The sequence below is a fragment of the Euprymna scolopes genome, chromosome 12, assembly GCF_053919585.1.
Source record: "Euprymna scolopes isolate OS-2025 chromosome 12, ASM5391958v1, whole genome shotgun sequence".
Taxonomy (NCBI): domain Eukaryota; kingdom Metazoa; phylum Mollusca; class Cephalopoda; order Sepiida; family Sepiolidae; genus Euprymna; species Euprymna scolopes.
In genome coordinates, this window is record NC_136493.1 from 12,443,637 (window position 1) to 12,459,765 (window position 16,129).

The 16,129-nt window shown below is 33.6% G+C and overlaps 1 protein-coding gene across 1 annotated transcript in view; it reads left to right on the forward strand.

Moving 5' to 3' along the window:
- LOC145291190 (sterol regulatory element-binding protein cleavage-activating protein-like) overlaps window positions 1-16,129 on the forward strand; it is a 190,214-nt gene that overhangs the window by 154,827 nt on the left and 19,258 nt on the right. The window contains exons 18-21 of the mRNA XM_080136769.1: window positions 1,523-1,950; window positions 3,673-3,776; window positions 6,113-6,198; window positions 8,332-8,435. Coding sequence (XP_079992895.1) covers window positions 1,523-1,950; window positions 3,673-3,776; window positions 6,113-6,198; window positions 8,332-8,435 — 722 coding nt within the window. The remainder of the gene's footprint in view (window positions 1-1,522; window positions 1,951-3,672; window positions 3,777-6,112; window positions 6,199-8,331; window positions 8,436-16,129) is intronic.

Here is a 16,129-nt window from a genome sequence, read left to right on the forward strand (position 1 = left end):
ACTCTTCTCAAATATCTGAAGATAACAGGGTTACTCAACAAAATTTGAAAAAAAAAAATACCTTATCTAATTATATAAACATAGACACTGAACAGATACATACATAAAACCTATAACTATTAATGTATATAAAAGACTCTGGCATTAAATGACCACATAGGTTGATATGCCATAAAATCAATCAATCATATGTAATATATAAGAATTGGTAGAAAATTGACTCTATAATAATATACACAAACTCTGCATAAATTAAAATATGTATGATAATAAATCTTTTGTTTTACATTCGTTAGATAAACATAAAATTTTTGTCTCCGAACAAACAAGATTCATTCGAATTTGAGATTTGTGAATTTTTTTTTTTAAATAAAGAAAAATTATTCAAATCTTTTAATCATTTTACTTTTGTAAATCAATAGTGTGACATCTTACAATTAAAAAAAAAAAAAAAAAAAAAAAAAAAAAAAAAAAATGTGTTTTTAAAATTTTTTTTAGATTATTTATTTTTCGGTGCTTCTATATTATAAAAACAAAAAATATCAAATTTCAAGTGAAACAAATTGTACCCTACGTAATTTTCATGTCACAAATAGTAGCTAATCCAAAAATTACGGAAAACGATAAGGTAGGCAAATAACTATTAATGAAAAACAATTTTCGTTAAAGCTTAGATGAGAAATAAAAATTTGTCTGACGTTTTGAATTCCGTTCGTTACGTGAACTTATCGCCCTGTCAACTTATCGTTTTTTTAGTAAGTGTAAGTGATTTCGCTTCATTTTACAAATTTCTTTTTCCATTAATAATTATTTTTTTACCTTATTGTTTTTCATAATTTTTGGATATGTTACTATTTGAGACGTGATAATTGCATAGGTACCATTTGTTTCACTTGAAATCAAATATTTTTCATTATTATAATATAGAAGCGTCCAGTTTTCTAACCTTTCAGGCTAGTATTAAACTAATTGAGTTTATACAGTTAATGGAAACACTGTATTCTCAGATATGAAGTAACTGCCCATTCGCCTTAAACGACTTGTGTGGGTTATGAAGGCCAAATGGTCCGTTTGTTATCAGAATTTCCTATTCATACAAATCAATTCTTTTCTTTCTCACAGGATTTTCGTTTTTTCCTCTAATTAAATTTTGTAATTTTCTTTTTAATTTTTCAGAAAAAAATAGTTTTTTTTATTAAACTTTTTTAATCCAATAATATTGTCACATTTCTAATTTTTATATTGAATGGTATAATGAATATTATAACATTCGTATATTCTAACATTTTTATATTGAATGGTATAGTGGATATTCAGTTTTTATATTGAATGGTATAGTGGATATTCAGTTTTTATATTGAATGGTATAGTGGATATTCAATTTTTATATTGAATGGTATAGTGGATATTCAATTTTTATATTGAATGGTATAGTGGATATTCAATTTTTATATTGAATGGTATAGTGGATATTGTAGCATTCGTAAGTTTATTTTTTCTTTCTCTTTTTTACTAACTTCAGCGCTTCTGCCTTGAAGGGAATTTCCAATTTAGAGCAAAGTGTTGATGCGGATTCTGACTTTCCTGAAGAAGGCTACACTGATGGCTATACAAATGCTGATTTATTTCCCAATTTTGAGTCCAACTCAGCTCCCACCTTAGAGCGAAATAATCCGTATTTGTTTGACGAACTGCCAGACTTGTCGAGTACAATTGACAGTGATTTTGCCACCAGTGCAACACCTTCACCCTATGGGACACCAGATACGTCAACCTTCTCCGGTTCACAAGGTTTTGATTTTAGCACCCGATTTGAGGGCGTCTACAAAGAACACCTCAATCTCATGGAACAAGAAAAAATTGTCCGTAATAAGAAAAAACAAATTGAATTTCCAGATGTGCAATTTTCTTTAGATGATGTCGATTCAAGAAATAGTGGTTCAGCTGCAGGTGAGACTAATTTTTTTTCTTTTACCTGACGTTGCTATTTCTATTAACCGGTTACCACCAAATTGTACTTTCAAGTCACATTTCAAAAAAACAATATTTCTTTTATGGCTTGTTAGCTCGACTGGTCTTCAGCCCAAGTCTTTGCATGGCTGGGTTTGATTGTTTGTGCGTCAGTTTGCACGCTAACTTTCGTCACGTGTGGGTTTCATGATTAAAAAATTTATTTATTGCATAAAAAAAATTTTGGTGGTAAAAGGTTAAAACTTTTGGTATTTTTTTATGACCTGCCCCAGCGTAGTATAAACACCCCAACCACCCCATGTTAAGAACGGCTTTGGGAATAACCCCCCCCCCCCCCCCACCTCCCCATAGGAACAGCTTTCAAGGTGAGGGGGGTATTCCGAAAGCCGTTCTTAACATGTGGAGATTGGGGTGTTTATAATATGCTGGGGCATGTTGTAAAAATTTACCAATTTATCTCTCTCTCTCTTCCTATTTTCCCCTTCCCTCTCACCAACCCCTCTTTCTCATCCGTTTGTCCCATTCCTCTATAGCTGGACATACGGACACACATGCATACAACTCGATTATATAATTGATTCCTCAAGTAATGAGTTAGCATTGTCTTTCCAAATTAATACGTAATAACACTAAAAATAGCACTAAAAAACGACCCCTCCTCCTCCTTGATGAAACCGACTAAAAAAAAGTGCTCTTTATATGCGTGGTTGCCAAAAGAGCACTTTTAGCTAATTGGTGCAATTACCCCTGACTTGATGCAGTTACCCCAAAGTATGGCACAATTTAATTATGATTCATATGAAAGCTATCAATTCTATTGGAAACGATGAAAACTTGCTTAAAGGCACATTATACACAAATCTTTTACACAAATCGAGAATTACATAATAAGCCATTGCATAAAAAGTATGAATTTTAAAAGCACAAAACTTTGACCACATTGAGCACTGATCTAATACTGGAATTCAGTTACTTGAAGTGAACCAGAATTATATTTTTGGTACTTGTACACTTTAGTCAAGACATTAAAAAGTGAAAATACCAAAAAAAAAAAAAAAAAGTTTAAATTCTATGTATCCATTATAGAACGAAGTTCTCCGAAAAAAAATTTCACTTAATTTCATAGTTTTTTTTGTTTTTTTTTACAGTGGAAAAACATGTTTTTATGAGAGCACGTTGAAGGCAGCCATCTTGGATTTAAAAAAAAATTTTGTTTGAATTTTAGAAATGTCAAAGGGAGATAACTCCAGTTAAAGTGCTGACACCCCTCCCCATCTTTAATACTAGCTTTTCTTCCTAAAAATCGAACATTTTGCTCGGTATCATAACAAATTGTTTTTTCGCTGTAAAAAAAAACAAAACAAAAAAAACACTTGATGAAATTAAGTGAAATTTTTTTCGGAGAACTTCGTTCCATAACAGATACATACAATTTAAACTTTTTTCGATATTTTCATTTTTTAATGTCTTGACTAAACTGTACAAGTACCATATTTTTTTTTCTAGACATCAGGCAAAACGATTATATTTCTTTGTTGATATTCATTTTTTTATTTGCCATGTGTCCATATTTAAATGGACACATGTTGTATGAATAATTTTATACTTTATTTGAATCTTTCATTTATTTTAATGAAAACATTGTCAAATATTTGTAATTCCTAAACATTTGTAAGGCCCATTATTTATTTATATTTTCAGTTGCTTCAAATGAAGAAACTGATTTCACAGAAGCTCCTGCAATTTGGTGCCTTTGTTTTAAAGACGAACTAATCATTGTCGGTTGTGGAAATGGAAGAATTGAGGTACAGCATAAGTTTCTATTTTTAGCTGCTCTGTAAATCATAAATTTTTATCTTTTTTTTTTTTTTTTCCATTTATGCTTCTATTTAAAAAAGAATTTAATCATGAAAGTGAATCAACCAGAATGCATTTCAGTTTCTTCATAAACAAGTCAAAAATTTTAACCTATTGATACGTGAAGAAAAAAGAATTACTTTGAAATTTTGAATCATTTAAAATGTTGATCAAGCAGGAAACAATTTCTTTAAAAATGTGAAAAAAAAAAATGTATACACAATATATTTTAAAAAATTTTTTTATTATAGTATTAAGTGAATCTTTTGAAGTTAAAATCAATTTATTAATACTTAGTAATAGGAAAAAAAGTACATTTTAACACTTGCATCATGAGTAATACAAAATGGTCATGATTTAATGAGCGGTACAAAAAAAAAAACTGAAATATAAACATGTAACATTTTAGTGAATTATAAAAAATAATTTTTAAAAATTAAAGTATTTATAAAAATATTTGTTTCACATCTTTTTTTTTTATATATCATAGATAATTTTATTTGTATCATAAATAATTTATTTAAAAACAAATATTAAAGTATTTTTAATAACTACTTATTTCATTTCAGGTAACATACACCCCATTCCACTTTTTACTTAATCTTTCATTCAAGTATGATGTCATATTGGATAAACATAGTTATGCTAGCATATTTACTCATTCTAAACGTTTATTTTATTTTTTTTTTTCTCTGATTTTATGCACAATATTAAAATCATTTTAACTCAATTTTTCATCATGTCATAATCTTAAAAAACTAAAAAAAAAAATGAAAACAAAATTTAAAATAAAAAAAAATGAAACCATTTTTATAATTTTTACACAATTTTTTTTTTATTTATCACAAACTGTTTTCCAATGGCAATCTCAGCATTAGCCTTAAACTATCGAATAAAAATTCATTTCTGGTTTTTAAATTCTTAAAGCCTCATATATCTAAGATTGAAATTATATAAACAATTCACAGCCAATCATTTTACAATATTACAACATCAGCATAACAAAATTAGTTTTAGTCACCACTAATATATTCTTATAATTAAACATTTTTTAATCTTATTTCTCAAGTTAATGCTCAATTTTAAGGATATATGTACATGTAGATATAATCAGTGTTGACACAGAAATTCCATGATGAAGCAATGATTATACCTCTAAAAGCAATCATTTGATATACATGACAAATAGACACCATAATTATAATTATTATTATTAGCAACAAGAACATATTTGTATTGTATTGGTATAAGTTTTGAATTCCTCACTCTTCAGCTTTGCAGGCCAGTAATAATAAAGACAAACACTGTAGTCTAATTAACAGAAAATTTATTAACAAAAATAAGTAAGAAGTATATGTCAGGATTCTGAGGCCATAACTGCCACAAATCACTACCCACATGTTCGATGTAAATATATTTATTGTTGCTGGGGAAGTCCATTATTCCCGAAATAGGTATCTTAGCTTATTCCATTGCCGTTTGGATAAACCCAGGCAAGATAATATTGATTTTGTTTTTCATTCTCTGATAATTGTGGAAAGTGGAATCCCAAGGTTTGCAATGATTTGATGCTGATTCTGATGCTGATTAAATCCATTTTCAGATAAACTGATAATATGGAAACTGAGAATTCTAATTCTTCTTTGATAAAAAGTCATCTATGAAAGATAGATTTATGTTTGGGGTGCAAAACATGTCAATTAATATAAAAATAACAGTATTTTGTATAATTTTTTTTAGCTTTATCTCATTTTCCCAAACTTAACGTATTCAACAGAGACCTCACCGCCATTTGTCTTTTTCAAATATATTAATAAACACTGTATGATTTTCAAACCAAATAAACATTTTACATTAAATAAAAACACTAAAAATATATCCAATTAGGTAGAAAAGTAACTTATCGTGCCTTTGATAACATTTATTTGTTATATATTTGTTTTTTGACAACTGTTTCGAATCCATGTGTATAGTAATACAGAATACAGTACAGTATATAATACACATGTATATAATCAAATAACATTATAAATAACACCGTAAGACAGGGCAAATATCATAAAAATATCGTATTCCATATAATAACCTGAATAAAACATATCCTAGGGTCACCCTATCCTGGGGTTCTATTGTATCAGTATTTAAAACTTTTAATGCTGCTTTCTATGGATCAAAATGCTGACCATCAATAAAGGAAGCAAAAACGTTGTCTGAATCATTTTTGTAGGGTGTCATGTTTGTATACATATGAACATGTTTCTTTTATTTTGCATTTTTCTTTTAGCTTTGGGATTCGAGCACAGGAGATTTGAAGTGCCTCTATGAAGAGCACCAGTCGAGTGTAACTGGACTATGTATAGAAGGGAGCAGGTAACGTAAATTTAAATCCCTTAAAGACTTTCATTAGTAAATGATATAAAATATAGTCACATTAGCTAGAGAAACTTTTTTAAAAATAGGTATAACTTTATTTCAAACATTGATTAAAATTTTTAAGACTTTGATTTTATAATTTTTTACTTTGTTTCCAAATTTTTTAGATGAGGATTGATTATTAATATTTGGATTTTTCAGACTACTATTCTCATCTTGAATGTTATTTGCACAATGTTATTGTCGATGTAACCTCCGACTTGCTTCAGGTGTATCTTGTTGAACTCTGGGGAATCTGCACGCAATTTCGAGTGGACCTCTTTATTTAATTCACGGGAATAGCATACACTTGTTCCATTAGCTATGACTGGATAGAAATCCTAGGTGATTAGAAATTGTATTTTGAGTGTCGCCCACACTAAGGATTGAATCTTCAACCTCCAGAAGAGCGTAACTTAAAACTGAATTTTACCAACTACTTTATCCACTATGCCATAGATTATTGCGGAACAAGAGCATGCTATCCAGTGGATGAAATAAATGGTTCCATTCAAAATTCTGTGCAGATTATAGAGTTCAAAAGAATGATTCCGGAGTTTGGTAAGTGGTGCTGTAAGATGGTCAGGGGTTACATTGACTGAAACGTCGTGACGATAGCATGAGAATCGTAGTCCAACAAATGCAAATAATCAAACTCGTTTGTGTTTCCATTTTATTATTACAGGGTGGAGCAATATTTTTGTCACCCTACAACTTTATTTTAAAACTTTTATTGAAAAAAATCAATTCAGGTAACTTGATTATGTAGTAGAGCTGACATCTATTCAATGTAGCCACCTTCAGCCTTAATCACTGCCTCAATACGGGTCCGGAACTGTCTTTTCCAGAAGCGTTGGCAGGAGCTTGACAAATGCTTGGTGGATGACGGCAATCATGCTGGCTTTGGTGTTATGAGAGGTCATGTTGGTGATGTTCTAAACATATGATCAAACAAAGTAGTCCTGCGGGTTCAGTTCCAGGAGGAAGGGGGCCAGTGAGAGAAGAGTACAAAGTCCGAGCACTCATGCTGAAGCAAAACCTGGGTCCCTTTGGACTTGTGAGCCGAGTTCTGCTGCCACAGGCAGGATCTGCCAATGGCCACCTGATTGCACCAGGAGATCACCACACTCTTCAGCAAATCCTGGTACACTTTGGTGTTGACTTTCAAGCCGACTTTGAAGATGTGAGGTGGCATCATGGCCGGAAACTTTGGTTTCATCACCCTGGGCATGTCTCTGTTATTCGTGCTAATCCAGTGATGCATTTTGAGGGTGCTGGCAATGGTTGTGTTTTCATAACTTGGATCGGTAGAGAGCATGAGTTGTACAGTGGTGCATCTCCGATCTCGCTTATTGAACATTGTCACTTTCAGACACGATAGAAGGTCCTATTGCTCTTGGGATACACAACTGGTGAACTAGTAGATTGTCTGCAACAAAAAATAATCAAAGGAAAATGGATCATGTCTTTTTTTTTTTTTTTTTTTTTTCTAGGGTGACAATTTTATCGTTCCACCCTGTAATAAAACAATGTTTATTAATCATCGAGGGAGAATTACAAATTGTTATCAGAGCCAAGTTTTTTTTCCTTTCACTTACTCCCGGTATCTAGTGTAGTTTTGGTTTTGCAGAATTTAAGAAAATTGAATTTATTTTAATTTTTTACATTGTCAAAGCTTTCAACAACTAGACAAATATTTTTTTGATTTTTTGGATTATTGTTCTCATCTTGGATGTTATTTGCACAACATTTCGGCTGATGTAACCTTTGACTATCTTTAGCTATATCTTCACGATGGATGTTATTTTTTAATTTTTTTTTTAACCATTCGCATCCGTCGTGAATAAACACCTGAAGATGGTCAGAGGGAAATACTCATATGAAGATAAAATTAATTTTTTCAACAAAACAATTTTTCATTAATTTTGTTACCTTACAAACATTAAAATCAAAACCTAATAATACTTATTTATGTTTAATAATACTAATTTATGTTTAATAATACTTATTTCAATTTTGATAAAAATCCATTACATGATTTTAATTCAATTAATTCATTTTTTTTAATCATTTTTTATTTTTTATTTTTAGGGTCGTTGCATCCAGATTGGATGGAAGTATTGATTTCTTTAATATAGAAAGTCTTCACGATCCTGCATTAAAATCATGTCAACAAACAGGACTCCATACTCGAGGTTTGTTCTCTCATAATGTAAAACTTTTATTTTTCTAAAATAATTTTGTAGAACATGTAACGACTAGACTTTTTAGCAAAAGTCAAAAACTGGCAAAAGTTATACCCCATTGACTTAGAATGAGTGCTTTATGCTAAGCTTTTAGAGTAAATGTGGCATTGCGGTGACTAATCTCTATTCATCCTTATCTGTGCATCAGATGGATACCATAATGCTCAATTTGCTGAACATCATTATAACAAAGGTCCATACAAAATTTCAGCCAGATCGACTCAGTATATTTGAAGAAAAATTTACATAAACAGACTAAGGAAAACAATCTAGATTAAATCCAATATAATGTAGGTAATAAAAATGGAAAAATCATAGCTAACCATTGCAATTAACACATGAACGGAAGGAAATTAAGTACCTATGAATGCTATGCATTCACAGTAAACAAAAGTAGTATTCAATGACCATGAAATCAGAATGTCAAACACACATACACACATACACATACACAGTGCCACCAAAAGAAAGTCCACACTTGTCATTTGTTCAAAACCGTAAATTTAAGCTAATTTGAATGTAATTGTTTAAACAACCTATACCTCATTTGATTCACTTTTATTCCTATATACCTGTTTATATTTGACTTTTAATTGAAGTATCTAGTGTTCATGTCAATTTTAAAAAATTAGCTTCAAATTGAGAAGGCAAAAAGAAACTCCACAGCAAAAATGAGCTTAAAACCAGCTTAAAATATCCCCCTTTTAGCATTTCTAATTGTAATTGTGGTTGTTCATAGGTTATATGATATAACATTTAGTCCATATGCCACGACTTTCTCTTAGTGATCATCAGGTGCTCATTAATCTTCACCTTTCTGGTTTATCCAATTGAGAAATCAGCTCCAGATTGAAATGTGATGAGAAAACGGTACGAATGACTGTGCAAAAGCACCCAAAATACTGGCAGTGTTCATGATACTCCTAAATCTGGTCGTCCTAGAGTTGTTACAAGGAAGACAATGCTATCAAGATCTGCAGCCTCAGAAACAGTTGAAATGGCTCCCCAAATCCAACAAGTGTAATCTTGTTAAAAACTGCTCTCTTTTTACAATGAAGCACAGATTGAAGAAATTTAATTTGCGAGGCTGTGTTCCAAGACACAAGCCAATGATTTCTGTAAAGAACAGAAAGCGCAGTTTGGATTTTGTCAGATGCAGTGAAGATCCTGACTCTTCATATTGGTTGAAAGTGATTTATAGCGACGAAAGCAAGTTCAATAGGCTAGGCAGTATGTCCGTCGAGGGAAGGATGAATTTAATCCTATGTGCAGTTTCAATGCTACAAGGTGGTGGAGGTTCAGTTTTGGTGTAGGGCGTTGTAAAAAGTTTTTGACTTCTAATGGGGATATGTGACGAATGGATTCGCCAATCATTTTTATAACCACCGGCTGTGCTAAACAACCAATGAAAACCTTTCAAAATTATTATAAAAATTGTCGAATTTTGGATTCAATCAGTTCGCCATTAACTATGCCACGGACTGCATTTGATTATTGGCCGTCATCTTGGTTACTGCCAATTACTGATCTGAACTACGGCGCCATCTTTGTTACTGCCAACCACATTTGATTATTGGCCGCCATCTTGGTTACTGCTAATTACTGATCTGAACTACGGCACCATCTTTGTTACTGCCAACCGCATTTGATTATTGGCCGCCATCTTGGTTACTGCCAATTACTGATCTGAACTACAGCGCCATCTTTGTTACTGCCAACCGCATTTGATTATTGGCCACCATCTTGGTTACTGCTAATTACTGATCTGAACTACGGCGCCATCTTTGTTATTGCCAACCGCATTTGATTATTGGCCGCCATCTTGGTTACTGCCAATTACTGATCTGAACTACGGCACCATCTTTGTTACTGCCAAGCGCATTTGATTATTGGCCGCCATCTTGGTTACTGCCAATTACTGATCTGAACTACGGCGCCATCTTTGTTACTGCCAACCGCATTTGATTATTGGCCGCCATCTTGGTTACTGCCAATTAGTGATCTGAACTACAGCGCCATCTTTGTTACTGCCAACCGCATTTGATTATTGGCCGCCATCTTGGTTAATGCCAATTACTGATCTGAACTACGGCGCCATCTTTGTTACTGCCAACCGCATTTGATTATTGGCCGCCATCTTGCTGGTGTTACCAGATCAGGCTGTCTATTGGCTTTCTGAGACGAAATGCGTCTGCATCGATTTTCTGTTTTTGTTTTCTATTCTCTTTTGTAATACTTAATTATGTTCTGCAAAAACAAAAACAACAGCCCCCTTCCCTTCTCTTTTCTTTTTCCTTCCCTACTTCCCAACCCCGTCAGTGGGGCATTAGAATCATTATCCCCTTCAGAGAGTAAAAGTCCCTCAATGGGGCCACCTGTTGGCCGTAAGTGGCATCCCGTAATGTCTACGAAAAGGATCCTGGTGGCTGAGCAACTGATACCTAGGGAAATAAATGTATAAGTTGCAACACTCCACTTTGGCCTCGTACTGAGCCAGATGGGTGGTCGGAGAGGCCCGATCCGATCAATCAGCTGGTCACGTCTAGCTCACCACTTATACACATATAATCTGCACCAAATATAAATACTACACGACCCTTCCCCATCAATACTGATCCCCAAATAAGTGGTGAAAGCGGTGGCTGAGGGTCAATTGTATATAGTGAACAAGGACTAGACATGGATGTTTTTCTCTGATCTTTCCCATATTTTACTTGGATGGGAGAAATTAAGATACACGAGTGCTCGAAGCCTACATGTACAAGTATATCATACCTGTAACCCTGTTGTAGCCAGGGCAAATGGGCTTCCCCCCTGTGTGCATCCCAAGTAGGGCTCCAAGGTGGGTGAGGAGCAGGGATGATGAATTAAAAAAAAAAAAAAAACGAACCTAATATGAGTTATAAAAATCCAAGTAAAAAAAGATTTTTAGACAGTTCAGACAGTGACACGAATGAGGAATCAGATAACTATCCAAACTTTATAGTAATGGAGTCAATTGGAGAAGTGCCTTTAACCAAACTCTCCCCCTTCAAGATAGAAAAAATACTATCAGAAAGGGTCAAACCTAAACTAGTCAAAAAATTAAGAAATGGTACTCTTTTGATAGAAATTCTTACCAAAACACAGGCAGATGAACTTTTAAAAAGGAAACTTTTTGAAAATATAAAAAAAAAAAAAGTACCCTCACAAAACATTAAACATATGCAAAGGAGTTGTGAAAAGCCCTGAACTTTCACTTTGCTCCATCGACGAAATCCGTTCAAATCTAAAAGAACAAAATGTAACGGATGTCAGAAGAATTCAAACAAAAAAAAATGGAGAAATGATAAACACCCACACACATATTAACCTTTTACCAACAAAAAATTCCACAAGAAATAAAAATAGCCTATGAGAAACTAAGAGTCGAAACATGCATCCCCAACCCACTGCGTTGCTTTAAATGTCAAAAGTTTGGTCACCATCAGGACCGATGTACACGCCAGCCAGTGTATGGAAGGTGTGGAGAAAACGACAATCATATCAACTGTCAAAAAACTTATAAATGTGCCAACTGTACAGAAAATCACAGTGCCTACTCCAAAAACTGTGAAATCTGGAAAAAAGAAAAATTAAATTAAAATTAAACACTCATTAAACATCACCTACCCAGAAGCAAGGAAAAAGGCAGTAACAGCTAAATATTCCGAAATAACAAAAAAGAATACTCCCAACAAAAATAAACACAACAACAATTATTGCACAACAAACCTCGATATTAAAATCCAAGACTTCACCAACCAAATCAAAAAATTGATAAATACAATTGAAGAAATGAAAAAAACTCACTGGAACCAAAAATCCAAACGCCTCACCCAGTAGACCAGAAACAAATCCAAAAAAAACAAACCAGAACCAAACTTAACTAAACAAAAACTACAAATAAACCCACAAATTCCCCTCTCCAATAGCTTTAAGATCTTGGAGATCGAGAACTCTGAGGAGCAGAATATCAACAATAAGGAGAGTCCCTTAATCCCCCACAAGAGTTCTAATATAAAAACAGATAACAAGCAAAAAAAATAAAGATTCTCCAAAAACATCCAAACAAACAAGAACAATAAATGGGGAAAAATTCCTCGAAGAAAACCAGCCCCACAAAAACCAAACCACGATCTCAAGCATAAAAGCCATGAAAACAGAAACCGAATCCACCAATGATAAAAAGCTTGCAAATACTCAAACGCACATGAAACAGTCCAATGATTCAAATACAAGAACTACAGACCAAAATAAATTTAAAACCTCCTTGGAAACAATGGAAATAGAAGACAAAACTTCTAAACCCCCATAAAAAAGAAAACACCCCTATTCCCAAGACAAAAGGGAAATCAAATACATAAAATCTAAACTATGGCCAACAAAATAATCCAATGGAATTGCAGAGGTATAAAAGCCAACCGGAATGAATTACTTCTACTAGTATCCAATCTATGTCCCACAATAATATGCCTACAAGAAACCTTTTTAAAACCAGCTGAAAATATCAATCTCCAAAGTTTTACAACTACACAACAAATAACCCAAATAGATCTTCTGGAGGAACATCCATTCTCATTAACAAAAACACAGCACAAAGCCAAATAAACCTACAAACTAACTTACAGGCAATTGCTGTCACAGCCACCCTACATAGAACGGTCACAATTTGCTTCATTTATCTGCCTCCAAACGACCCCATAGATGAAACTGAAATAGAAAAACTCATCAACCAACTCCCTCGCCCCTTATTATTAGGCGACTTTAATAGTCATAATGTTAGTTGGGGATGCTCAAACACAGATAGAAAAGGAATCACTGTAGAAAATATTATCAACAACAATTTATGCATATATAACAACAAAAAACCAACCTTTATTCACTCCGCTACAAACTCGTCCTCAGCAATTGACCTCTCTATAAGTGATCCTAGTATCTTTATAGATTACAATTGGACACTGCATATGGATACCTGTTGAAGTGACCACTTCCAATAACATTAGAACACTTTGGTCCTGAAATAACCTAAAAAATTCCTCGCTGGAACCTTAAAAAAGCTAACTGGAATAAATTCAGATTACTATGCAAACACAAACTTCTACCTGGAAAACATGAGAAAAACCCAATCACTCACTTTACAGATACCATTATCTCAATAGCAGAAGAATGTATTCCTAAAACAAAATCATCAACCAAGTATAATCGTCCCTGGTTTAATAATGACTGTAAAAAGGCTATCAGGCTACGATGTGATGCATTAAGAAAATTCAACAATCAGCCAACTACTCAGAATTTAAACAACTTTAAAATATGCAGGGCTAAAGCACGCCGAACAATAAACGAAGCCAAAAGGGAATCATGGAAGAATTTTGTGTCTAAAATCAATAACACCACCAAAGACAAAACTGTATGGAATATGATTCAGAAAATATCAGGAAAAAACACCAGTTCCACTCCCAACCACCTCTGTGTAAACAATAATAAAATAACTAAAAAAGAGGACATGGCAAACCTGCTTGCAGATACTATTGCAAATAATTCATCTAAAAATTACGATAAAAAATTCCAGATCATTAAACAGGAATCAGAAAAAACCAAACTGAACTTTAAAAGTAATAATGAGGAAGAATACAACAAACCTTTTACCATCCATGAACTAAAGGATTCATTAAACAAAGCCAACAACATGGCTGAGGGACCTGATAAAATAACGTATGAATTTCTAAAACAACTACCAGATGAACCATTAAAGTATTTACTTTCTATTTATAATGACATTGGCTCAATGGCAATCTTTCAGCCATATGGAAACAAGCCACAGTCATTCCTATACCAAAACCAGGAAAGGATGCATCTGACCCCTTCAATTATCGCCCCATAGCTCTAACAAGCTGCGTGTGTAAGATCATGGAGAGAATAGTCAACAACAGGTTAATTTGGTTTCTGGAAACAAATAAAATATCTAATTTTCAGTGTGGCTTCCGAAAACATTGTAGCACAACAGACCATTTAATTCGTTTAGAAACTTTCATCAGAAATTCATTTATACAAAAAAAGCATATGACTGCTATTTTCTTTGATCTTGAAAAGGCGTACAATACCACATGGAGGTATGGCATCATGAAAGATCTCAAAGAAGCTGGAGTGAAAGGAAGACTACCCATCTTCATCAACAACTTCATTAATAATAGACTATTTAATGTCCGTGTAGGAACGTGCCTATCGAACATCAAGGAACAGGAAACGGGAGTTCCACAGGGAAGTATTTTGTCGGTAACATTATTCAGCCTAAAAATTAACAATATTGTTGGATGCATAAACCAAGGCGTAGATTGCTCTCTATATGTTGATTTTTTAATTGCATACAGCTCGAGACATATCCATATAATTGAGCTTCAACAATGCATTGACAAAATAAAAAAATGGACAACTAACAATGGCTTCAAATTTTTCATTAACAAAACAAAATGTATGCACTTTTGTCAACTAAGAAAACTGCACCCAGATCCTCTTTTAAAACTACGATATTCCGATTCCTGTTGTAAATGAACATAAATTCTTAGGGTTAATACTAGACAAAAAACTTACATTCATCCCTCATATAAAACATTTTAAAAATAAACTGCTTCTGTGGTACCAATATTCAAGAATTCTGGCGAAAGAACTGACCCATCCAATTATCGCCCCATTAGCCTCCTCCCACTTTTCGCCAAAATATTTGAGACCATAATTAACCATGCTCTAGTCCGGCACCTTACAGATGCTAAACTTCTGACTGACAAACAATATGGATTTAGACATGCCCGTTCCACAGCTGACATCCTCACTGTAATCTCTGAACATATATACCATTCACTGGACAAAGCGGGGAGGGCAGAACGGTAGCTCTAGATATATCTAAGGCTTTTGACAGGGTATGGCACAAGGGTCTCCTCAGGAAAATTAAATCATACGGTATCACTGGTAGAATACTTAACATAATTAAATCCTTCTTAGATAAAAGAAAAATCCAGGTTGTCCTTGACGGTCGTACATCTAAACAATATGATATAAATGCGGGGGTGCCCCAGGGTTCTATCCTTGGACCTCTATTGTTCCTGATATTTATTAATGACCTCCCCGACAAAACTGCCTCTGAGATGGGTATATATGCTGATGACATTACACTCTATAACAGGCATGACAGGAAAACAAATGAACACACAACTAAAGAAATGGCAAAAACACTAGACGATAACCTCCAATCTGTAGTGGAATGGAGACATAAATGGATGGTCACATTCAATGCTGCCAAGACTAAACTTGTTTCCTTCAATAATTACAAGAAACCTTCTCTGCCACCAATAGCAATGGCCAGTGACTCTCTGTCTGAGAGTACATCTTTCAAACTGCTTGACCTAACGTTCACAGGAAACATGAGTTGGAACAATTATATTGAAAACATTGCCAGGGCCGCTGCGAAAAAGGTAGGCTCTCTCTACCGTGGTAGAAAACTGCTGACACCTGAAAGTATCCTGTACCTCTATAAGGCCACCATTCGCCCATGTATGGAGTATTGTTGTCACATTTGGGCTGGTGCATCTACTACTAGTCTCTCGCTCCTAGACAAGGTTCAAAAAAGA